General features: G+C 42.2%; 1 protein-coding gene across 1 annotated transcript; it reads left to right on the top strand.

Annotated features, from left to right (window-relative positions):
* Positions 1-3054: 3054 nt before the first annotated feature.
* Positions 3055-25425, top strand: SAXO1 (stabilizer of axonemal microtubules 1; the record flags this gene model as incomplete). The annotated part of the gene is given in 6 exon segments (XM_080372619.1): positions 3055-3082; positions 9856-10093; positions 13858-14105; positions 15852-15883; positions 18143-18299; positions 18302-25425. Coding segments are annotated over 6 exon segments (1512 nt in total). The 3' UTR covers positions 19111-25425.
* Positions 25426-25884: the final 459 nt, after the last annotated feature.

The raw sequence follows: 25884 nt of genomic DNA, 5'->3' as shown, positions 1-25884 counted from the left end.
GTGTGACCTCTTTCATAAGGTATTTTGTGTGGTACCTGCATTAAAAGTAATGGTTTGTAACTGAAGAAGAACGCATAGTCTTAATGTATTTTGTGAGTTCTAAACTTGCTGCCCTCCATTTCTAAGAAGGGATAAAATGGTAGCTTGTGTGCTAGCTAAGTATTTTACCAAAAGAAGTTTTTCTTCCATATTTACTGGATGAGATACACGCAAAGAATTTTTGCAGTTCTGGTTGTTCATTTTGCTTCATGAAACATATTTGAATAGTTAATATTTAAAAAGAAATCTCAAGGTATTTATACAAATGTTCAAAGTGCATGGTAATGGTGACTATCAACTGTTAAGTGTGTTTCTAGCATTAGAGTATAAGTAGCTACATGTGACAGTAATACAGATATCCAATGTAAGCATTGTGGTAGAAACCAAGTACATATATATATATATATATATATATATATATATTTATACTTTACATTTCTCTGTTTTTTTTCTCTTGCATTTCCTGCACTTTAAAAAAAAATCAAGGCAATGGGAAAAAAAGAGGAAGGACATGGTAGCTATGACAATATTTGGCTGTTGCTTAGAGGGCCTTGTGATGAACCCACTATTAATAAATCCACTTTTATGTCAAGTGTATGCACCTCTTTGCAGAAGGTGAAAGTGCTCAAAGTTTTCACCAGAAATGTGTGCTTTTTCCACAGTTAACAGGACCTGTTTGAAGTATAGATGCGGTTATGTATAGTTATATATACCTATATAGTTTATATATATATAAAAAATAGTATAAATATAGTTATTGTTACTTATTGTTTTCTTTGGATTAGACAATGTTGACCAAGAAAAACTGTCAGTAATTCAGGTTCCAGTTCAAACTTCTAACTGGTGAGAGTCTGATAGAACAGAGATGAAAATTCAAAAGACATATTTTACTACAGGGAAGGATGGACTAGGAAATTAATCTCTCCTCAAAAGGGCTGATTGTGATCTTACTTTATAACTTTGGAACTATGGAAGCCCGTCACCTATCAGCAGTGAAGAATTACTGTCTACTTTTCCATTTCCAGAAATGGAAAGCTGTTAAGGATTTCAGGATTTCTGACAGCTTCCTCACGGCTGGAATTCTTTCATATAGGGAATAGTTTAATAGGAAATTTAAGTTTTTCCTGATGCATAACTTACTCTATTTAACTTTTTTCCCATCAAAAATTTTTTTATGGCTTAAAAGCTTCTATCCTGGCAACTTACCTGGTAGAAATAAGACAATGCTAATTCTTACTTTTTTGGGAGATGTAAGTTAATTGACATTCAATGGTGGAAAACCTGTAAGCAGGGATAAAGTTTTTTTCTGCTTTTTTCTTCAAGAGGAACCTTGCTGAGCAGCTTGCACTAGATACACAGGAAGTTCTCAAGATCAAATGGGAAGAAGCGTACCATTGTGGCTCTGAGTAACACCTTGTTGTCATTTTCCAGTGTGCTGCACCTCAACAGCTGTTAATTTAGCTCAAAACCAAGGGAAACTTTTTCTGATTGAAGTTGATGGATTCACATCTCAGAAATTATTAAGAAGCTTATCATGTAAGCATTCAAATTTTATGCTTAAACCCTTCTCTGTGCATTCGTCCTGAGTATCTGTATATCTATTTTACCATTTTCTTTAATGAGGATTGGAATAATTTGTGTCTAGTTTATGATACTTGTTTCTATGTATTTAATATTTTATTTATTATGTATACATCTTCAATATTTCCATAGAAATAAACTATTTCTAGTTTATTTCTGTGCTGCTGTCATGACTCAGATGGCTTTCTGGATTTACTCACACTTTGCAATGGTGTGCAGAAGAGCAACTTTGGACTTTTAGGTTCGTTCCTTCCATGGATTTTTGTGGATGTTTCAGCTCCATTATTTCTCTACTTTTTTTTTTTTTTTCTCCCCATCACTCAGCTGGACTGTACTTTCTTTCATCTGAGAATATACAGCAAATTATTAGTGGAACAGGAACAATTTGTAAAAGTCTAACATTGTTCTATTTAGAGCTGAAGTCATCAACATTTGAATTGAATCTAAATTTTCTTAAATTTTTGTGATGCTTAGATGGCCAAGATTTTGCCTCAGCTCCTTATTATGTAGAGGGCAAACATAACATTTGTATCCAAAGTGAAAGTCCAGGGCAGTTCAGAACTGGGGAGGCTGATTGGATTGAGGGATTTGGTACGGCTTTACATTTGGAAAAGATCTCCACTTAAGATCTCACCTGTTTGTGAGTACTGACAGAGAATAAACTTTGGTTCAACAGCTCCTTCATGAGGATACAAGTTTTCAATTTTTTGGCATAGCATTGCCGTATCTTGGACTTTTGAACAAAGAAGGAATGAGCAGTACAGGGGCATGGATGCCTGTCTTTGTTTCCTGTCTGCAGCCAGAAGGCAATTAATTCACTCAGATGTGTGTTACTATTTGCCATTCCTGACCTCAGCATGTGGAGGTGTACTTGATTTTTCTAACCCTCCATCCTCTCTGCAAGGACTGGTAGCCATCTGTCCAGAAAAACCTGATGATTGTTTTACACTAAATCATTCTTCACTCTAGAAGTACTATATTACTGACACTTGAAATATTACACAATCAGTGTTTTTCAGAGTGAGGAAGAATGGCATGATTAGTCCAATGTGCCTAGCATTTCAGCAGGCATACTGGCCTTATCGTGATGTCTTCAGTACTTGTTGGTTCCCCCATTCCTTTCTCTGATGCCCTCAACTGCAGTCTTTCTTTTGGCCACCAGTCTTGCAGCCTAAGCAGTATCTAAATCCACAAGTTTTTCTGAATCTCTCCCATCATCTCCCAACAATGTAGTTGTTTCTGTGAAGTTTGTTCCTGTATAGTGTGAATGTGCAAGCAGAAAACATAACATCTAATGATGCCTGTCATCCATGCAATCAGCTTTTGATAGTCATCAGTCTAGAAGAGATGTTGCCTTCGTTTGGTGCCTCCCTATGGAGTGATCATTCTTTTAAAGGTGCTTTCCAGTCTGTAATAGCCCTGCAAGCCTTTAATATGGTTGAGCAGTTCAGCACTAGAGCAGGTAAGTTGTCACTGTGTTATCTCTGACCTCTTTATCCCAATCAGGGTTTACTGACCTCATTTGTATCCTAAGCACAGGCAGAACTTGTTGGCATCCATCTGCAGTAAGATTATTGACATTAAACATTCATAGTCATCAGAGAATCGTTGAATGGTTTGGGTTGGAAGGGACCTTTAAACATCATCGAGTTCCAACCCCGCTGCCATGGGCAGGGACACCTTCCACTAGCCCAGGTTGCTCAAAGCCCCATCCAGCCTGGCCTTGAACACTGCCAGGGATGGGGCAGCCACAGCTTCTCTGGGCAGCCTGTTCCAGTGTCTCACCACCCTCACAGTAAAGAATTTCTTCCTTATATCTAATGTAAATCTACCCTTGTTCAGTTTAAAGCCATTACCCCACGTCCTGTCACTACATGCCCTTGTGAGAGGTCCCTCTCCAGCTTTCCTTAGGTGCTGGAAGGCCGCTATAAGGTCTCCCTGGAGCCTTCTCTTCTCCAGGCTGAAGAACCCCAACTCTCTCAGTCTGTCTTCACAGGAGAGGTGCTGCAGCCCTCTGGTCATCTTTGTGACCCTCCTCTGGACTCGCTCCAACAGGTCCACATGCTTCATATGCTGGGGGCCCCAGAGCTGAAGGCAGCACTCCAGGGGGGTCTGATCAGAGCGGAGTAGAGGGGGAGAGTTCCCTCCGCCTGCGGGCCACACTTCTTTTGATGCAGCCCAGGATACGGTTGTCTTTCAGGGCTGCAAGCGCACGTGGCCCACTCATACTGAGTGTCGCATCCACCAACGCCCCCAGGCCCTTCCCCGCAGGGCCGCTCTCAATCCACTCAGCGCCCAGCCGGTATTTGTGCTTGGGATTGCTCCAACCCAGGTGCAGGACCTTGGCCTTGGCCTTGCTGAACTTCATGAGGTTTGCCCAGGCCCACCGCTCCAGCCTGTCAGGGTCCCTCTGGATGGCATCCCTTCTCTCCAGTGTGTCAACCTCACCACACAGCTTGGTGTCATCAGCAAACTTGCTGAGGGTGCAATCAATGCCACTACCCATGTCTCTGACAGACATGTTAAATAGTCCTCATCTTGATACCAACCCCTGAGGAGCACCACCCATCACTGGTCTCCACTTGGACACTGAGCTGTTGACCACAACTTTTTGAGTGTGACCATCCAGACAATTCCTTATCCACCAAGTGGTCCCTCCATCAAATCCGTGTCTCTGCAGTTTAGAGAGAAGGATGTCGTGCAGGACAGTGTCCAGTGCTTTTCAAAAGTCCAGATAGATGATGTCAGATTCTCTTTCTTCATCCACCAATACTGTAACTGCATCATAGAAGGTCAGTAATTTGTCAGGCACAATTTTCCCTTAGTGAAGCCATGTTGGATGTCACTAACCACCTCATTTTCATGTGCCTTAGCACAGTTTCCAGGAGGTTCTGCACCATGACTTCTTCTGGGACACCTGAAACTGAACTTTGGCATCAGTTTCTCCACTGTTTGCTGCATTTAGCTGGGATGACTGAACTCTGACAACATACAAGAGTTATTCAATATGTATGATATTCTGGTTTTGTGCAGTTGTTGTTTGGACTAATAATAGTCAGGATCTTTAAGACTTCCCTTCTACTTGCTATACTTCCTGTTTTAAATCAATATTAATCTTTACTTATATCATTTCAAAGAGGACACATGTGAAAGAAGTATGAAGATAGTATTTATTTCTGCAAATTATGTCTTGTGAACCTTTAGGTACTGAAGTACAGATAAGACAACAAAGCCTCTGAGCTGTAGTGGTAGTACCTAAAATCGTATTGACGACAACGTGAAGTAATGATACAATTCTTGTTCACTGAGGGTTATTTGAGATGAGATTAATGGGAAGATTATATTAAAGATTTTCTGTTCTTGGTTGCACATGTTGAAAGCAAGGCAAAAAATGTGAATAAAGGTGAGAGTGGCCATGAGGAGTATAGTGAGCTTAATACATAGCCTTGCTCAGAGTTCACTGTCACTAAACTGCATGAAAATAATTACTTTTTGCAGCTTTGAGAGGGACACAAGCACAAAGACATGTAATAGCAAATGCCACCATTTTGTCCTCTTCCAGGGTACTGTCCTCCTTCCAGCTGCCCTGGATTGCCAGTGCTGGCATTCTGGTGGGGGTGAATTTGCAAGACTGACCAATCATCTTATTTCACTCTTTTGGCACTGAAGAGCGCTATACATCTACTTATACATATGCATATGTATATATATATATTTACACATATATCTCTATGTTTCTCTTTTGTTAAACTTTTGCCTGAAATCACAGTGAAGACTGTGTGCATGCAAATGTGTGAAACCTCTTTTTCCACTCTCACTTTTATTCATTTTGAGATGATTACCGATCCATCTATTCTAACATTTGGTGAGTGTGTGTGTTGGGTGAAGATTGGCATCCAGAGTTCAGTGTTCTGATATGACACAAATAAAAAGTCTTCTGAGCTGTGTGGTAATTGCAGTTAACCTTCCAAGGGTTTCAGATTAATATTTTTTGTCCTGTTCTGAACACAAGGACTTCAAACTTCTCTCAAGGGATCTCTTACTCTTATTGTCCATTTACTTTCAATTCTTTTTTCCAAAACCATTCACTATCTAAAAGCAGAATGTTTTACTTTCCATATGACCCTGTCACAATTTGGTTTTATTTTCCTGATATTTTTACCATATTCAACATTTATATGTGACATACTTCGATACTTTGCACATGGATGCTCTTCTTCCCTTCACAAACATCTAATCTGTGATCCTTCCTTTTGTAACCCAGTCAGGTAGCTGTGTGTCTGATGGGCACCTCCATTGCTTGGAAAAGATTTGCATAAATAAAGGCTCACTTTCAGTGATTTTCTTTGCAGCCTGATTGTGGGCAATCAGTTCCTGCTATTAGACTCTGCCCCAGTTCTTTGGCACATTTTTACATCCCTGTCTTTCTTTGGACAGCATCATCATTCCATCTGGACCAGAGATTTCTATAATATATTGACTTGATCTGACCACTCGTGGAAATTAGAGATGGTACAAGAGGTGGGTTATGTGGTCAAGGAGATACTGCTTTTCCCTGCGAGGGCTGGCCTAAAGACCAGTGTTATTTACAGAAGAAAACTAAAGTCTCCTGAATGACAGTTCAGCTCTCATATTTTTTCTCTCAAGCAGTAATTCCGTGGCATCCATGACCTCTACGGACAGTAATTACCAGTAGTAAGCCACATAGCTGGGATAAATTAGGATTTTAATACCACTTAATACCATTACTATTCCACCTGCATTTTAAGTCCACTCTCATAATCTTTTACTATATATCATAGACATTTAAAATATCAGGTAAGTCTGAGAGGCTTATCTTGAGAAATTCATACATTTTACAGGATTCTTCCTCTTTCTTCTCTGGAAAAGGCTGTATTTTATCTTTAGTTGGCAGAGAGCCAGCTGGCAGTTTAATTGGCAGCCAGTGCTGGTCAGAGAGACCATGGTGAATGCAGAAATTGAATTCAGACCTCCTGAATTCTGGTCCTGAGCCGTGGCTCCAGGTTGTCCTGCCTGGTTTAAGCAAGTATTTAATGTAAGCTGAGAAACTGTTCACATGTTTCATCTCTGCCTCTTTTTAGATGAACCCAACTCTTTTGAAGGCAGGAGATCGGCTATTCTTCTGTAATTTTTAGTGCAACCCTCCCCCCCTTCTTATATTTTATTACTAACATTGACCAGACTTACTTGATAGACCTCAATCAACTAAAGCATAATTTGCACAAGTGAAAATCAGAGTAGAGTTAGACAAAAACTACCAATATCTAAGCAGGCAATCATAACAAACGTCAAAATTTAGTTCTCATCAATTTTTAGAAAATAAGGTACAGTGTGACAACTGTGGTATCAAAATGTTTATAGAGTATTTTTAACTGTTTAGCTCTGACATTAATATGCTGATTTGCTCCAGTCACATAGCAGTGACTTCAGTACTGAAGAATCATGTAGTTGTTTTATAAATATTTATCATGCTAGGAGTAACAAAGTGTAGCAAACCTCAAAACCTAGCATTGTTCCACTCTTCGTTGTTAAGAGTCTTGCTCTGTTATTTATGGTAGTCTCCAGTAAAAAATATTTTCAGGAATATCTTTCTGGATGCAGAAGCAAAGCTTTTATAGTATCATATATTGGTGCTGAATTATCACTGATGATAATTTTCTGCTCATACTCTGTAATACAGAGTATTGTCTGTAATACAGTGCATGTTACTGTAAAAAGATCACAATTTAGTGCAAAATATTAGAGACAAAACATTCAGGTATACTACTCTGCCCCATCAGGAAGGATTTCTTTGCTGGAAAGAGATAACCCTGAAATATCTCATTCTGTTGTTGTGTGCTCTGAAGTTCAACAAAGAGAACAAAGTTGTACACATGAAGAGTGGGTGAATACTTGAGGTGTAAAGCCGCCTGCATTGCCAGATCACACTGAAGGCTAACTTCATCCTAGGGCAAAAAGCTTGGCAGCCTGGGGCTGCCGCTGTCTCTGCAGGAGATCCTGGCCTTTTTCCCATCCTGTGCTGTTGAGATCCCCCAGCATTCATGCTGTCAGCAATGTCTGCAAGGGGAAAAAGGTATGTTCCACAAAGTGGTGTTCCCTGTGGGCTCCTGTGGGGTCTGCGGAGGGATACCTGCATTGCACGCCCTTTCCCTCCTGATCCACAGAACCCCTCACCTTCCCCAGCACCAACAGTGCTGCTGGGCAGATGCAAGATTCTGTCTTGCAAGTGTCTGTCAGGATGTGGGATAATGTGTCTGCGGTGGAGAGCCTGTCTGGTATGGGCAGGGAGCTCCACAAAGCCTCTTGGGAAACCCGGTGCGGCACGCGAGTGTCTCCAAATGCTGTGCCTGCGGCTGAGCTGTAGTGGGATACTAACTGATGGTATTAGCAGAGTGTCATTAATTTTCTCCTGATCAGGCATTCCTTATCTGCAAAATGCTACTGTTGGCCAGTGTATGTTGTACTGTGTGCAGGGCCACGATGGACTAAGCAGTATCACTATTTCCCCTGCTCCAGTCTGAGTGCAGTTTTAACACAAAAAGCTAACATAAGGGCCTCGTCAGCACGCTCCAAAGCAAAACCAAAGGCTAGCTTGCTGCCTTACAGACTTCAGTAGGGCAGAAGGGACAAAAGTGTACTTAGGGGTGATATGAAGCCAGCACATTTGAAGCAGAAAGAATAGGCAGATCATTTTCCCTTGGAGGACAGTGAATTATTCCCAGGAATGCTGGAAGACCACAAGGGTGGCCAGAAGTGTCAGTGCAGCCTGTTTGGAAGGTTTTTGTCACAATCCATTCCAGCAAGGTCACATGGACCAGCAAGAGTGAGCATATTCATCTTTTTTTTTTATTTTCCTGTTTGCACCTCCTCACCTATGTGAAACCTATGTGAATTTTATAATATTCCTAAGAGAGAGGGGATTTTTTTTTTTTTTTTTTTTAGATTTCCACATTGAAATCTTTTCTTCTAGTACTTTAACTGACAGGGATAGTCTGCCTTACTCCCTGTAAGGATTCCCTTTGGGTCCAAACTCAAAACTTCTCTAAGGCAAAACCGAACCTACTAGGATTCCTTCTGATTTATGATTTCACAGAAGGCTTTATAATGCAAGTGAGAAACTGGCTTGTCAGAAAGATGATGAATTTTATTTGAGCCCTCTGGGTCCTTCTTCCCATCTTGTGCTAGTTTGGAAAAGGGTTCAGTATGTGAAGATGTGCCCTTGAATGTAGACCAGACATTATCTGTATAAATTTAGGTAATTGGACAGCTACTGATCCTAGATTGCTCAACATTTAATTTAACAGGGACTTTGTAAGTTATAGAAGCCCTTTCAAATGACTAATTCATATATGGACTAGACACAGCACTGGAAAACATACATCCACTAGGGAACACTGACTTTGGCAGGAACGATGCATAAGACATAAAACCAGAGGCCTTCTCCTCTCAGTAATTCCTGTAGGCTGGTTCCTGAAGTCCTTAATCAACAGCCTTTGCATTGACTCTAGCAGGTTTGGCTCAAAACAGAAAGGGACATAAACTGTTATGTCTCTGGGAAGAAGTCTGAGTGTGGGATCCCAGACCTCTTTCTGGTTTATGGGTGAGCCTTGCCCACCCTGATCTGGTCTCGTCCCAATGTGGAAAGAAGCAGGTCACCAATGATGGGTGATCCATGGTGGAATTTTAGAGTCAGGAGGGAGCTTCATCAGAAAATCAGTTTGTTCTCACTGTCCTCATTTTGGTGCACGTTGTGGAGAGGTCTTGCAGTATCCAGACTGAGCTGCTTTCAGAAAGAAAGATGGGCAGAGCAGTGCTGCCCAAGTGTGAGTGAATAGAGACTCCTCAGCTGTTACTTTTTTGCTCATTTGTCTACACTAGTGAGCTCAATATGTGGGTAAAGTATGGTAATAAATTTATCACAAATGGAACAAAAGGGACATTAAATAGAGCTTCTAGTCTACCAGACTAGGACACATGGCTGTATCTCAGATTAACTTGTTTTTTTCTTCATCTAGATGAACTTGCTTTTCTTAGGCTGTTTTTGTTGGCTTCATGGAATTTTTTGACTGCAGGCTACAGTAGCAGACTGAAAGAACCCTTTCTTTATGCAGGTTATGCTTTTCCACTTTAAATAATCAAGACTGTAGCAGCTATCACAATGCTTGTTTATCCACTGTTTTGTAGTTGCAGTCTGCAGTGGCCTTTCACAATGAGGTGTTATTAATCAGCTACCTGTGAGTCACAACTCCTGTGCTGGTCTTTTCCTTTGCAGATGTCACCGTTGTTCACACCTGCCCACCAGGCTGTATGAAAAGAGTGAGAAGCCATGCATGCTGTCGGAGTACACGGAGCAATACCCACTTTATCCCATCACTCTTCCCAGAGGCTCATTAAAACCGAAGGAAGCATCCAAGATGGCACAGATACCCATGGAAGGCATCTCGACTACAAAGTATGAAAAGTAGTGAAAGAGAGTGAGAACTGTGACTTAGATAATGTGTGTGTGAGAGATGGGTAATGGAGAAAAAAATGATTTGTTTTCACAAGGGGAGCCTGAAAAGAACAATGTTACGGTTGTACAAACTCTCATGAGGGCTCTGTGAAGGAGGAGTGAAGGTCTGTGTGAGGCCAGTTGTTGTAGTGGAGACAAGCAGCTATTTTTCTTGCACTTCCTGGAGGCTGAGATGTGATCTGGTCAGAGAATACATGGGCCACAGAAGCACTGTCGTGGTCTTGACTTTTGCTCACTCTTTGTTTTGGGAAGCAGAAATGTGATCTGGGAAAGTATGGATGATGCTGGAGGAATATTTTTCTTCTGTTCTGGGTTTTGTGTGGCACTTTGCACACTGTAACATAAGTGACTAGTTTCCAAGGAGTTGTGAATATGGTAGAGTTTGGTGACTGAAAGGGGGTGTTAGTATTTTCCTCAGGGTAGTCACGGTGGATTGCTGGGCTATTTCTGCTTCTCATCCATGTTGTTACTCAATGTTGGTGTTTGGCAGAAGTCCTCACACTTGCACTGTGCCCATTTCCCTGTTGGAAGTAGTTTCTGAGACTTCCCTGCTGCTGGTAGAGTGATGTGCCAAGTGCTTGTCCACAGAAGAAACTTGTAAGAAGTAGGAATCTTATCCTTTGTTATGAATCTGAGGACTTTGCTTTCCTCAAACAGCAGCTGCTGCCTCAAACAGCAGCTGCTGCCTGATCTTGATGTTCCCTATCTTTGTGACATCAAAGGACACTAAGGGCTAATGGCTTTAAACTGAAATAGGGTGGATTTACATTAGATATAAGGAAGAAATTCTTTACTGTGAGGGTGGCAAGATAGTGGAAGAGGTTGCCCAGAGAAGCTGTGGATGCCCCATCCCTGGAAGTGTTCAAGGTCAGGTTGGATGGGGCTTAAGCAACCTGGCCTAGTGGAATGTGTCCCTGCCTGTGACGGGGGGATTGGAACTAGGTGATCTTTAAGGTCCCTTCCGACCCAATCCATTCTATTGTCCTATGATTCCATGAATTAGAGACCTATGAGATGCCAATGGCTCTTAATAAAGTCTTAACACTTAACACCACCCATTTGCCCTCCCATCCAAGCCATGAGCAGCCATTTCTACAGGACAATGCTGTGGGAAATGGTGTCAAAGGATTTATTGAAATCTAGGTAGTCAGCATCCACCACCTTTCTGTCATCCACTAATCTGGTCATCTTGTCATAAGATGGAGATCAGGTTCATCAAGCAGTACCTGACTTTCATAAACCCATGCTGTCTGGGCCTGATCCCCTCGTTGCTCTGTACATGCCATGTGATGGCACTCAGGATGATCTGCTCCATAACCTTCCCTGGCACCAGTGCCAGGCTGACAGGCCTGTAGCTCCCCAGATCCTCCTTCCCGCTCTTCTTGTAGATGGGCATCACATTTGCCAGCCTCCAGTCAACTGGGACCTCCCAGTTAGCCAGGACTGCTGATAAGTGATTGAAAGTGACTCAGTGAGCACTTCTGCCAGCTCCTTCAGTACTCATCCTGACATGGAAGAAGCTCTACCAACTCCTTCCTCTACCTATGCCTTTTAAAAAGTTGTCAGTTTAAATCACAAATGTAGCTGATGAAGTCTGAAATGCCCAACTTACATTTGAGATACCTCTGTCTGCATGTGAGTTTTCAGCAATGACTGAAAGAATTAGGGAGTTTCAAAGAGCAGACTTCACTTGTGTATGTGCCTTCCATCTCCAGCATGAGACAAAGCAGCTAGATATCTTTGTGTCTGCCTATAACTAAATCCTGGGCTCAGTGGTGTACTCTTAAGGCAGGTAAGGAGGGGCAACCACTGTGCGGGGTCTGTCAAGGAGTCCTTAGAAACTTGCCATTCAATCAGCAAAACTATACCGGCTCAGAAAAGGCTAGCAGTTCCCACAGTAACTGTTACTCCTGGAGTTTAGTACAACTTCTGAAAAGTAGTCTGCTAAGAAAGTGCAGAAACTCCCTATATTTCTTCAGAGCATGTACTCTACCAAATATATAAAACTTGTCTACCCTTCTAAGAGGAGAAAACACAGAGCCTGAACAGTTAGCCATTGGATTGCAGGTCTTGCCGTCCTCTAGGCAACGCTGGTAAGAAAATACACCCAGCATCAAAGTACCATGGCCTAATGGAAAAGTGCCACTGCCTATTGGAGGGCTGCTAAAAGCTCTGGTTGTATGTGGCTAAACTCAGAATGAACTGATGAAGAGAATGAGAGTAACTGCAGGGACTGTGAGGCCAGTGGGCACTGAGTTGTCAGCAGTCTTCTCTAATAGCACTTTGTTGAGTGTTAGGTGTCACACTGGAACAACAAACTCCCCTGATAAAGTCTGGGACTTGCAGGCATACCATTTTTCATGGCATCTTGGATGCAGGTTGGCACTCCCTTATCAGCAGATCAGTGTCTACTATCTCCATTGCAGATTCTGTTGTATTGCAGTAGTCAGAGTGGGAAAAGGTACTCCCACTGACAGAAAACCCTTGATCATGCTGGTGAAAAATTGCCGGCCTGTGATCTGTTACTTGCCTCTTGTACAGGCTCAGCTGTTTCAAATGTGGGATTGTGTGGTATGCTGTGGGTAGCTCAGGAAAGACCCTCTCTGTTGCTGTGCCCTCTCTGCTACTGAGGGTGCTGCATCCTGTTGTATTCCTGCATGTCTTTTTCTTGAAAGAGCTGTTGGTTTTAAATTGCTGACAAAAGTATGCCAAGGGGCTACAACATTTGTGGACACCTCTTGATGCTCTTGGATTTTTTTTAACTTCTGCGTTTCTGTTTTTAACCCTATATCTAATGCTTTGCAATGTCAGTTCTCTTTTCCTGGTCCACACAGACTTTTGAGTACCTTGTTATTTGCTAAAATATGTAATTAATAAAGTATATTCAGCGGCTCAGGCTCTTGCCCACCTAGCACCACTCCAGATGTAAAGCACAATATTATTAGAATAGCTCCTGCACTGACCATTTGTCCTGGCCAGCTGCCAATGGTGTAAACAGATCTGCACACCTGTGGGAAAGTACTCAGACATTACAGGCTGAATTCGCTGGTGCCAGGCGCAGACTCTCTGCCCTGTATCAAAGGATGCGGGCAGTGAAATAGGTTCAGGTTAGTGAATGTTGGATGGCAATGTTATTTTCTTCTCCGTCTTGTTTCTGTAATGTTTTCTTGGAGTAAGTAACAGTATATAATGCTCCAGTATCTTAAAATAGCTTTTTTACAGTGGTACCTGAGAAAAAGCTGACTGACTGACCATGCTGATAAAGCTGTTCTGTTGTTATCTCCTGATCCTGGCTGAATTGCTCTGCAGTGTACTGTCTGGGAAGGCTATTGTTGGCTCTCTCAGGTTTCCCATGTGTACAAGACACCCTGCTGTAATTATTTGGCTTTAAAAAGGAGTTAGGTCTTCTGATGTAAGTCCGATGTAAAACAGAGATAGCTTTGTGTAAGGCCATTAACCTCACTGGGTGAAAAGAAGGGGGAATCTCGCCTGCCTGAGGCTGTCCAGAGCTGCCTCAGTGCCTTTTTCAGAGTCCAGGTTTCCAAATGCGGAAGGCTTGTGTGTTTCATTAACTGCTTGTATTCTATCCAGGCTTCCTTAGGCTGTGGAGATAAGGGGAAGTAGTAATTTCTTTGTGTGTCCAGAAAAAGGAACATAATTTTTTCCTTAAGACAAAAGACATAATTAAATTATTCTATTCACAGGAAGGATTACATAGCTCATGAAGTGTTGCCACAGAAACTTAAAACAGCTGAAAAGTATCTCGAGAGTGATGAGCGTATGGATTTAACCACCACTTATAAACAAGATTATAACTTCTACACTCTCTCTCGAGTACCTCCATGCCTCTCCCATGTGATAAGACACATCCTCAGCTCCAAGATGGAAACAAGAACCAGTTACAAAGGTATGTGCCCTTGCAGCTCCTCTCAGAACTTCACCAGTAGCTTCAGTTTTTGAAGGAGACAGATCAAAACAGTGCAGTTGTTATTTCTTCTGTCTGCATATGTCAACAAGTTGTGTGGGAACACATAGACACAAATAGTTGGGAATACAGCTCTGATTAATGGTAGCATTGGAATCTCTCTGAGTTCAGCTGCTTTGCATATCTGACAGGCCTACAGGCAGTCTAGGTAGAAGCAGGGCCATGTGAACTCCTGCAAGTGGGTCCAGCATCATCATCTTCAGGATACACTGAACATACTCTTGGTATACTTGCAGGGCTGGTCCGTACATTCAGTGGATCAGACACATCCAATATATGTAGAATTTTCTGGGTCTGAGCAGGTCATGAAGCATGGGACCCTTTTTTTGTGTGTGCTGCAGAGTTAATATGTGGATGTGCAAGAGATGTGTATGGCAATTACAGACACACAGAAGTTCCACACAAATGTCCAAAGCACTCAAGCTCTACTCCTGATAAAATAGATCTCTGTGTGCATCTAACTGTGCCCTTGTTCCTCAGCAGCAGTAACAGTGTAGGTGGTTTGTCTTTCTGGGGGCTTCCTTCCTTCCTCTCCTCCACCTTCTCTCTACCTCTCTTCTGCATGCGCTGGGAGAAAACTTCCATTTACAAAGTTACAGCAACTGCGCTAGTTTTGGTAGTAACTAGTTTTGGTAGTAAGTCATAAGTAGGAAATCAGAGGACTTTGCCTCCCCTCTGCATGCCTTCCAGCTAACACTGCTAAGCAGATAGCTAGCATTTGTGTATTTCTTAAAATAATTTCATTTCATTTCATTATGCTGTACAAATATAAAAGCTTATGATTGGTGCTGGCATGTCATGCATGTCTGTACATTGTCCAGTGTACAGAAACATTTTTTTTTCTTGGAACTCAGAATGATAAAGGAAGTAAGGAAATAAAAGGTATGTGAATGCAGTGTTAAGATTACCCAGCTGAAATGACTGAAAGTCAGACTCTAGTGCAGCTGCAGGTTTGGAACAGCATAAACTAGAATTTTTACATTAAGCACACAGGAAATACTGTCCATTTAAAATGACTTGACTTGTGAATACTGTGACCTGCAGGTGCAAAATACCCACGTTTACATGATTTTGAACACTTTGTTTTGCACAGGCATTGTGACCAGATGGTATTCATTGGAATAGCTTCAGTGAAGCCAGTAAAAAAAGGCTGCTTTGCACAAGTGGAGGATCCTTCTGTGTTTAGATATCCTTAACTTCTCTGTGTCTGAACCAGATGTATATCTTTGTCTTTTTATCAGTGTTTAGGTCAGCACCTTAACTGTTACTCCAGAACTCTAATAAAACGTATCACAGCAACGTTTGATTATAATTTACAGTATTTTTCAAAGCACTGCAAATGGAAATCTTTGCCCAAACCCCTTCAAAGATGAAGTTGCATACTGAATGAATTCCCCTTTAAAGGCCCAGGTTCACAAAAAAATAAACTTTTCATTGTGCTGTTTTCCAAGCATTGTTAGGTTTTACTGATCACTACTCAAATGTGTAATTTTGAAACATGCTATTCAACTAATTATCATAATTCAAATATTTAACCAGCATATAAAACAGTGAGACACTGGCATTTTGTTACTTTTCCTACTGTATTCTCCTTCCTGCTAAACACACCATATCCCAGACAACACTGTAGGTTTAAGATGATGCTATTGCATATCACAATTAATATCAGATGAATTTGAAACTTAAGCTTTCAAAATTCTTATCTCTTCCAAGCTACACATATTGCTGTTTCTATCTATTTGCAGGTATGCAATCTAATTTTAGATTTGTCTTGTTTGGTTATAGTGAGGTGTCCTTAACCCTCCAATAACATATGGTTCATATCCTCCATTCCCTTCTGTACCCCCTAATGTTTTCAAGATTGTGCTACGTGGGAAACTATTAATATCTATGGGAGAAGAATTAGAGTTACAATAAAATCATAACATATTTTGAAGGAATAGTAGCACTGCTGGGTTACATTAAGTAAAATAAATTCATAATGCCTATGAGGTCTCCAAATATGTAGAGCCTGTAAATTTTTAAAATTGAAGACAGATGGATTTGCTTGTCCTCTTCTGAATATTCTGCAAAAGCTTTTTTAACGTCCAAAATGCACAGACTGTTTTCCAGCAAAGATGATGGGAGAATCTTGGTTGGCCTCTGAAATGTTAGATCTCTGAATGAGACTGCTTAGAGATGGTCTGAATCTCATTAGTTTCTCACTTTATAAGACTTTATTCCTGTAATGAGGTGTGTCTGTATATGGCCGTGGTTCACCCTGGTGGACCATCTCTCCAGCAAAATGATGTAACCTAGGCATGGACACTAGGTCAGTGTCCCACCAGTGTGATGGTGCCTGGACATCTCCTATTCCCCCAGAGAAACAGGAGCACCTGGGACATTTAAAACCCTCTGTACTAGCAGGGCACACAGCCTGGGCTTCAGTGGCACCACTAGTGGCAAATGAGTCTATGCTGGCACACGCAGGCAGGCCTGCATTCCCAGCTGGCTATGCTAATTAGTGGCACGAGGGCAGCTCTGTACTCAAGGGTCAGGGTGCTCACTGGGAGCAACATGGCACCTGTGGCTGCTGCTTCCCCTTGTGTGCCAGGGCAGAGAACTTGATTTGAACCAGAAAAACTTTAAACAGACACCTAATAGGGGCAAAAAGTTATTTTTTGATCAACATCACATTGTAACAAACACGTCCTTTGTGTAATTGTGTTTGTGCAGTGCAATAGTCACTGCCATTCAGAAGAAATAACTCTGTTTGGATTGGAAAGTTCAAATATATTGATACCTAATTGCATCATTTACTCTCTAGTACTTTGAAATCTAGACTTCCTTCCCGTGCAGAGTCAGCTGGAAGCTTATTTGCCTCATGACTCTCAATGTGGTTTGAAAGGAGGGAAAATGAAAAAAAAAAAAAAAGAAAGACTTGGGTTAGCTCCAAGGCTATTTCAGCTTCTTACCAGTAACCATGATACTCTCTAGGGTAAGTTGCACAAGATTCCTAGGAAGAGAAAATACATAGTCTTGCGGCTGCAGCACTGGTTCAGAGAGTTAGTCAGCTTTGCAATAGATTTCTAGTGTGACTCAGTGCAAATCTTTTTAAGTCTCAGTGCCTCATTTTTTTCCCTGCTATTCTGCTGAGGAAGGAAGATATGAATGTCTCTAAAATGCTGCCTAAAATGTTTTCTTGGTCATGAATTTAGATGACAAGGTTTCTGGAGTATGGACTATCTCTGTGATATGATTCAATGCTTCAGATCAGTGTAGCCTTGGTCTGCAAAATCCAGCATGGTTTTTCTAATAAGGAAGAACTGGAGACAGAAGTACAAGCTTCTCCTTGCTTTCTGCTTGTAGTGACAGCAGGAGTACCACAGAAAGCAAAGCCAAGAGCCAAGGAGATGCCACAGAATACAGCTTGCTGACACCAAGATGAGCAACAAAACCCTGAACCCAGCAAACAGTAGGCAGCATCACATCTGTGCAGCTGAGAATCAGGTCATCCCCAAATGAGAACGTACAAATAGGAAGGGTAGCTCTGCAAATCGGCTGTTAGAGTGGGATGGTAGGCATCCGGTTCTCTTTGCCCCAGAGATACTGTGGGAGACACCTGAACAGCCTTCTGCAGACATAGGCATACTCTGCTTGTGCTCTGAGCCAGCCACAACATAGCTGCAGGAAGGTAAATGAAGGGCATCAAAGTCAGTGCCATGATACTCTGCTTCCATGATTTCTGGTTGACTGAGCATGAGGACATTGCATTTCACCATCTGTGTAGGTATGGGAGGATACAGGACTATTTTCACTCAATTTTTTTTTTTTTGGTAGATGCTAAACATTTCCAGGGATTAACATACTGGCATATAATGTGTTCTACAGGATCTCTTTTAATAGGACTTGTCAATCATTACAACATCAACAAATATTTAGTACAGTAGAAAAATGTAATAATCGAAACAAAATATGGTAAATGCTTAAACTCACCAAAGAAATTCAGTTGAACACTTAGATAGGCTTCCTCTTACATTTCAGATGACTACGTGCTGTGGGATGAACCAAAGACAGAGCTGATCAGACCAAACAACAGGTTTCGCCCATCAGAAGAAAAATTTAATCACAGAACCACTGTCCAGGATGACTATCTCTACAGGGGGCCAGCTGCCACTCAAAGGGCAAACCTCTGAATCTAGTCCAGAAAACCCAGGCTCCCTTTGAATATATAACCAGTCATAGAGTGAATTATGTGCAGTGTCCTCTGGAGAAACGTTATGTCCATAAAAATGAGAAATACAAGGCCAATGAGGTCCCATTTGATGATCTCACTACCCACAAAGTTTCTTACAAGGGGCTGGCTGGTCTACCAGCCAAGCTTGCAAAACCATACCAGCTGAAGTGTCATGATCTTCCATTTTCTGCTACAACTGAGTTTCAGGAAAAATACCGAGCTTGGCCACGGCCTCCCAAATTCAGCAAAAACCCTGACGTATATCTTCCTCCTCTGGAGAAAATGGACCTTCACACCACTACTCAGACATGTTACAAGCACCCAAATGGCAGGCCAGCCAAGATGTGTCGATCTTTGGAGCAGTTTAAAAAAAGCACTGAGCCGTTCAATAGCTCTTCGATAATGAAGGAAGACTATAAGCCTTGGCTGTGCAAGAAACAAGAACCTATCACTCAGGCTCCAGAGCTGACTTTCCCAGCAAAACCAATGGATGGCTTGACTACCTTTCAGACCCACTATGTGCCTTATCTGCTTACAGCTGTAAAGAGCTATAAACCTGGCTGGTCAGGCCCAAAGCATCGTACTGTGCTAGATGCTAAAACGATCTACACTACCAGCTACACACCAAAGGGCATTGTTAGATGCTTGGCCTCTTACAAAGACCCACCCGGTTACGTCTTTGAGGGAACTGATGCCGATGGTCACAAATTCTATCTCCCTGCTTCCAAGAGTGAATTCCTGCAAGGTGGACACTGAAGGAAAAAATAGTGGATGCAGTGCTCTTCAAGATATATTCAAAGAGCAGAGCCTCAATGACAAATGACAGTTTGATTTTATTTGTAACCTTCTTTCAAACCAATCACTGATTTCATATTTGGAGAGCTCTTAAAATAAACTTAATTCCCAGGCATTGGCTTCTACTGGATCTTTTGCTCAAATGAAACACATAAAATCCAGGGAAAAGACACATTGGTGCTTGTTTCTCTGCATTTTGTTTCTTTTTCTCACCTAACTCTTGCTCTTTATTTGAGAGAGAAATCCCTCTGCTGAGACACTAAAACAGAGATCTTGTAGCGACACACAATATTTTTAGTGTAACAGGGATTCAGCTGTGTCTGTGATGGCAGAGGCAGGGCAGCCTCTTCAGATGAACTACACGCTGTGTAGTCACACTTAATAGTCATGGCTGGATAGCAAAGTCTGAGGTCTGGCTGTTTCCTGAGTATTTAGCTGAAGTGCTAGGTAGAGCTGCTGCATGCTGGAGGAAAGGCTTGTGTCTCACCATCAAAGTGGCTACTTTTGAAGAGGAAGTGGAAGAGAATTTTCTGTACAAATGCATTTTAAAACTTTTGAAAAGCTTTGACACCTGTTGGGATAGAAGTCTTCCATATGTGCTTGCCAGCTGAAGCCAAATATATTCCATCTGAAAATATGAATGCTTAACCCTGAGGGTGGGAAGTCATCGGAACAATCACCCTAGAGGCACAGTGGTTCTGCATCACTTGAAGTCCTTAAATCAGTCTGAGAAGCCTTTTCTAAACATATGCTCTAGTTCAACGAAAAATTATGTGCTTGCAGCAGGAACAGCTAGGCAAATCTCTACAAATTGCACTATACGAAAGGGCCAAACTATGTGGTCATTGATGGCTCCATACAGCCTTCAGAAATCCAGGAATCTGTAAAATATTCCCTCACCTGTAGTGCAGTGCTGACCTAGAGTATATTTGGCATTGTTTTCAGCTCCTGCTGTCTTACCAGCCTTTTTGAACCTTCATGTCTTTTAATGTTGAGCTTTGACAGTAAAATATATTTTCTTCTCTATCTTTTTTATTCATTTATATTTCTGATTTTCTTGATCAGCCTGTAATTCTGTCAATTCTGAAACAAGAATTTGTATAGAAAAAAAACAAACAGCTGGGGCTTGTGGCTGCAGAAGAGAGTGTTCTTTTATGTAGCAAACTGTCTGTCTGTTCTTTCAATGCCTTGATGTGAGGCTGGCAGCAAATGCAGAGCCAGGAGAGTCTAGCGTGTAAATTATCTGTATTACAGGTTTGTGTATTTTTTTTATCCTGGGTGGAAATTAGTCTTATAAAAATGGATAGCAATATGCTACTTAGCATATTACTGGATTTTGAATATTACCGACAGGAGGCTTGATTTTACAAACAGTGGACCAACTCACAGCAGCACCAAGCAGTCATGACTGGTTTAATTCCAACACTTTGACAGCATGAGACACTTTTGGGTTTTTTTTTCCTGACTTGTACCTAAATGTAAAAAAACCACAACAACTTACTAAACCAAATATGTGATAACACTAAGGAACAATGTGAGTTCACTTGAATGACTAAAGGGTTCCACAGAAATTAAAGCTGATTAAAGCTTGGGCTGCTGTGGTCTCACCTTTCTCTGCCTGCAGTTGCATGTTTCCCCCATTGCCTCTCCTTCTGGTAACAGCATTAGTGCTGTCTGACTGCATGATGGGCTACATCAAGAGACTGACCTGGCTGAAGTCAAGTCATGGTTTTAGTAAGGTTAAGACCCATTTACTTTGCACACTTACCAATTTAGGTCAGTGCAGAAAGAAACACGTGGCTCAGGTGGCCCAGACTTGGCTGGGCTGGCACTGCTGTGGGAATGCATCCCCCCTTCCCAAACCAGTTGTTTGATGCCTCATCATTTGGTTTTGTCCTGAAGCAGAGCCTTTCTGTGCTGCTTGACCTCCCTTGGAGGGTTTGCTTAATACTGCCTGTCAGCCTCCTCCTCTCCTGAGTGGGGTGCTTGTCACAAGGCAAGCCTGTCCGGCACATGGGCAGTGCTGCACTTTGGCTCCTCCCAGCCTCCTGTGCAGGCAGCCGTTCTCCTTTTGCTCTGTAATGCAGCTAAAGCAACTTCTTCCCGGCCTGCGCTTTAATTTTGAGCAAAATGGGCAGTGTCATTAGAAAACCAGCATAAGAGGAAACTATAATTTGAGAGAGACTGGAGGTGTTTAACACAAGATAAAGATGGGCTGCACTGCAGGGCACAGGATTTGGTTACTGTTTTCATGCAGAATGAATGTACAGTTAAAGGATCAGAAGTTACTTGTACTTTATGTTTGTGCCAATCATATTTAACCTTTTCTTAGAGTGGTCACACTCTCAGAAAGAAGGAAGTACAAGTGTAAGTTAGAAGCTCTGAAAAAGAGCTTAAAAGGTCACTGAACGGCACCACAGGTTTATGTCATTGTTTTTGAAGTTACATGCAGGAGGAAGAGGAGGAAAATGAAACTACACTGGTGTGCCTGGCAGAAGTAGATGCTAGTGCTAGATGATCTAGAGCTTGTTCAGAAACCTCTCAGATGCTCTATAGTGATCTTGCCTGTTTTGTGGGATGATAATGAGTGAAAAAAAAAAGACTACCCACCTTTGGCCCAGCTTCCAGTGTTGGGAGCAGCCTCAGGGAGCTGATGAACCTTGAACTCATGATGCAGCATGAAACACCTCTCACTCGGTGTGAATGGGTGCAAAGACAAGAGTCAGCTGTAATCAACCTCCTACTTCATTCATTGGTACTTTTGAAGAATGGATGATGGCAAGAATGCCTAAACACAGTACAAAAGCTACTATCAAAAAGTGTTTCACAAGCCAAAATGCAAGGATGAAAGCAATGGGCTTTGTCCTTGTCAGGGTTGAGAAAGGCATCCAGGGGAGCTGTACTATGAAGCATGCGAAAAAGAACAAGGAGGATTGTGCTAAGCAATAACAGATGAAAAGTTTCACTGCCAGAGCAGGTTGCTACACTGGTATCAGTTACTGTAATCATTGCCAATAGACATCAGCTGTGCACAGGAACAATCTTCTGTACACATACTGCAGAGCCTATTTGGAGGGGTAGCTTCTTTCTGCATCCCTGAAAACACAGAAGAGAAGTCATCATCAATGCTACTGACCTCCAGGGCAAAGCACAATCTGTAGGCAAGTCTTAAGCATGAAAGCTGGATGAGGGAGAGATGTCCAAACTAAATTTGGAAGGGTAGCAGCTTCCTGGATGATCCCGAATGTCTGCACAGCCAGGAGGCTGGCAGGACTGTGGTTCCTGCCTGTGAAAAGGCTGAGCAAAAATACTTATTCCCCTGCCCTTAGCAGGAATCAAAATAAAACAACCCCCAAAGAAACCAAGTTATCTGGAATAATGGGGAGAAAACTAATCAGTTTGGTTTTGACCTGCATGATATCAGCCTTTCAACTACAAGTGCCTGCAAGGGCTGAAAACCTCAGTGCCTCACATTTCCAGTAGACAGTTATTTTATCTGGAGAGGATTTGCAGTTGGCAATAGGCAAGTGGTCAAAAAAAATCAGTATGTTATAACAGGCAGAAAGTTTGTGAGAAGTTTGCCACAACAAACTCTAAAAAGGGTTTCACCCAATGCTATAGATTGCTAGAGAGAGCAAATTGTCAGCACCTCAAGTGTTTCAGAGCCATGAAGCAAGTGTTGAAAGATTAGTGAGCTTCAGTAAGGACTGAGGACATTCATATTCAGAAAGAAGCAGTATTGATCCTAGGCATGGTACTCCAGAAACAGGAGGCAACTGGCCTCAATGTGTGAAAAAGCAAACTGTTTCTTTGCAAGACAAGAAAAGAACTTTCCTGGAGCATGCATAGGATCTCCCTGAGGGAGCTATGGCAAAGAGGCATTTGGGTAGAGAACTGCAGTCTGGGTTTGCTGCGATGGGAAACTTCATAACGTGTTTGCTTTTGGCTGATCCTGTCACAAATCCTTGTTACCCCTACTGTACTAGCGTCTCTCTCTACCTGTTTCCAACATTGGAAGCAGTGGTTTCATGATTTGTGCCTCTCTTCTTGCTTTTGTGGGGAAATACTGCTTTGGGGCAGCCAAATTTTCACTTCTCTGTGTGGCTGCATGTCTGTCCCACAGATGCTTTAGACTGCATTCAGCAGGGAAGGAATAGGACAACTCTTAAAGAGGCAATGGTATATTTGGCTCTATATTCTCTGCTTCCATCAGCTCACTGATGCTGTCTTTGCTGGGGCAAACTGCCCCCAGACCTGTGAGAGGGCTCATGCAGTGCTGCCAGGTGCCATCACACAGGTTTGTGTGTGCTGTTTTGCTGGGCAATCAGATCACTGCTCTGCTTTGCCATCTGCTAAAAAAGAAAAGTGCCTGTGGGATCTTCCCTGCACAGCTGGATTTGATTTGCTGTGGTTTGTATGTAGGGGGTTAATGGTGAGATTTTTCTTTTTTGGTAATAAAATCACTAGGTTGTACGCTATTAGTTGAAAACTGACTCCATCAGTGTTTCAGTAGGTGAAGTGCTTTAATAAGCATCCACAAACCTCATGGGCTATTTATTTAAAACAATAATTTATGCCTTTTTTTTTTTTTTAAAAAAAAAAAGCATCATGTTGAAAAGGGTGAGGGGGAGTCTCCATGCAGCCCATACCAAATTACTCCTCAGACCAATCATTAAGCAGTTTCTTAAGAAAAAAGAAAGCCATCCTGCCTGGCTCCTCACTTGAAGAGCAAACTGTTCATGGCCTGTCCGGTGCCATCTTTCTGGTTCAGGTTTTATTATTGCCCTTTGCCACCAGCCCTAGGGAGTTTGTGAACGAAGTAGGCTCAGACCTCATGTGAGACCTAGAGGCAGCAGACCACTTTATACAGTGTGAGAGAGGATAATAGTAAGGAGTGGTTTCCCATGCCCATGTCATGCTAAGCATGCATGGATAACTGTATGGTTACTTTGCAATTGTTCACATACTGCCACTGCTCAAAGAAACAGTATTTATACATAGCCAGAGTACAACCCTCCGGTGTCCCCTTCACTTTTAGCCACATAAACCTGCATACTTTATTTACATCTACACAAATATAAAGCTTTTATTTGCAAAGAGGTTAAAGGCTTAGGCAACACTTTTGTTTTTCCCTTTTTCCCCCTCTCCTAAGATGTAAGCAGTGTGTTAGCAGGAAGGCTAGAGAACTGCAACCTGATGAAGCAGCACACTGTTTGTTACTTGTTTTGTCTCAAAAGCCCTAGTTATCAGAGTTTCATAAACCTTATCCCTTGCTCAAGCCAGCCAAAGTGCTCCTCCCTGGTGCAGAGCACTTGCTCTGCCTGCAGAGAGGAGTCTTCTGCGGTGGCTGGTTCAGCTGGGGCCATGGCTGGTGCAGCCCTGCCTGCTGTGCTGCAGCCTTCCTGCAGCCTCATGCACTTAGACAAATGCCTGGCCTTTCAGCTGGTACCTGGGAAATTTGTATGTCTGGGCAAGCATGGAGGTGTCCTGTGAGGTAAGAATGGTGTCTTTGGTGAAGGATGGGCGTTTTGTGGTACCAGGGTTGTTTATGTTGTGTGAGCTTAGTGACGATGCTGCTGTAGCTTCACTGACGTACAGTGCAGAGGAATCTGGCCTTTAGGAACATGGTGCTCATCTTCCTGAAAAGTCATTGCCCTTGCTGACAGAGGCAGTCATTTTAAGGGAGTGTGGAAGGAACATGATAGGATGGAGTCTCTCCTTGGAAAGAAGTAATGCTTAGTAATAAAATTTAGTAATTAAAGCAGCGGTCAAAGACCTGCAGAACTCTTTGGAGCTACGTAAGCGAGGGGGGTGAGGACTAGCTCTGGGCTTTTGCCACTGGGACAGCGAGGGGCCAAGAAGAAATGGGAGTGGGATGGGTGATGCAATGCTGCATCGCTGCTTCCCATCTGCCACACGTTGTGGACAATCACATGTGCATTTCAGAGCATCCTGAGGTGGTATAACTTGCACATGGTACAGACTGATATAGAATCAGAGAGGGGCATTAAAGACATTCCCATGCAATCCCCTGTTTCTGCGTGAAGTAAGCATGTGCAGGTCTCCCAGACACGTGTGCTCATCAGTCACAGTGCTGAAGGCAAGCACCAGTGTTAAGGTGCTGTGCGTGAAGCGCAAAGTGTGTCCAGTGGGCTTCCTGCATTAAAAGCAAAACAAAAAGCACTGGCAAGATTCTTATGAGATTTAATCACATCTGATTGTGGTTATAGCTGGTGATATTGGCAGCAAATATTTCAGCTTTCACACTTTTATTTATTACTTTAGGCTTCAGCTACTTTCCACATCAGTGACAGGGTATATGCTTTGCCTTCAGTGTCTCTAGCAATAGTACTTACAAAACTGATTTTGTTTCATCTTGTTTTTTTTTTTTTTTTTTTTTTTTTTTTTTTTATTGGTCAGAAGCCATTTTTTTGCTGTGCTAACCTTGTTTCTGTCTGCTTAAAGCTTTCTTCAATGAGCATGAGCTGCTGTACAAACTCAGATCAGTGAGGAGTACTGTTGATGATCCTGTTGTAAATACATTTTATGAGCTACTTTGTGCTCTGTTTTGTCAGTTTTTTTTTCATTTGAAAAAACTCTTCCAGAGAACCCTGATGTGATACTTCTCTAATGCGAAGGCACTTGTGCACTCTGAGCGTTGCTGCCTCGCCCACCCAAAATGCATTGGATGGCTCAGTAGAGGCTGTTCTGGGTTTTGTAACACTCTGGAAAAAA

Source organism: Falco punctatus, assembly GCF_963210335.1.
Source record: "Falco punctatus genome assembly, chromosome: Z".
Taxonomy (NCBI): Eukaryota; Metazoa; Chordata; class Aves; order Falconiformes; family Falconidae; genus Falco; species Falco punctatus.
The sequence above is the reverse complement of the archived record's forward strand: the minus strand, read 5'-3'. Positions and strand labels throughout refer to the sequence as shown.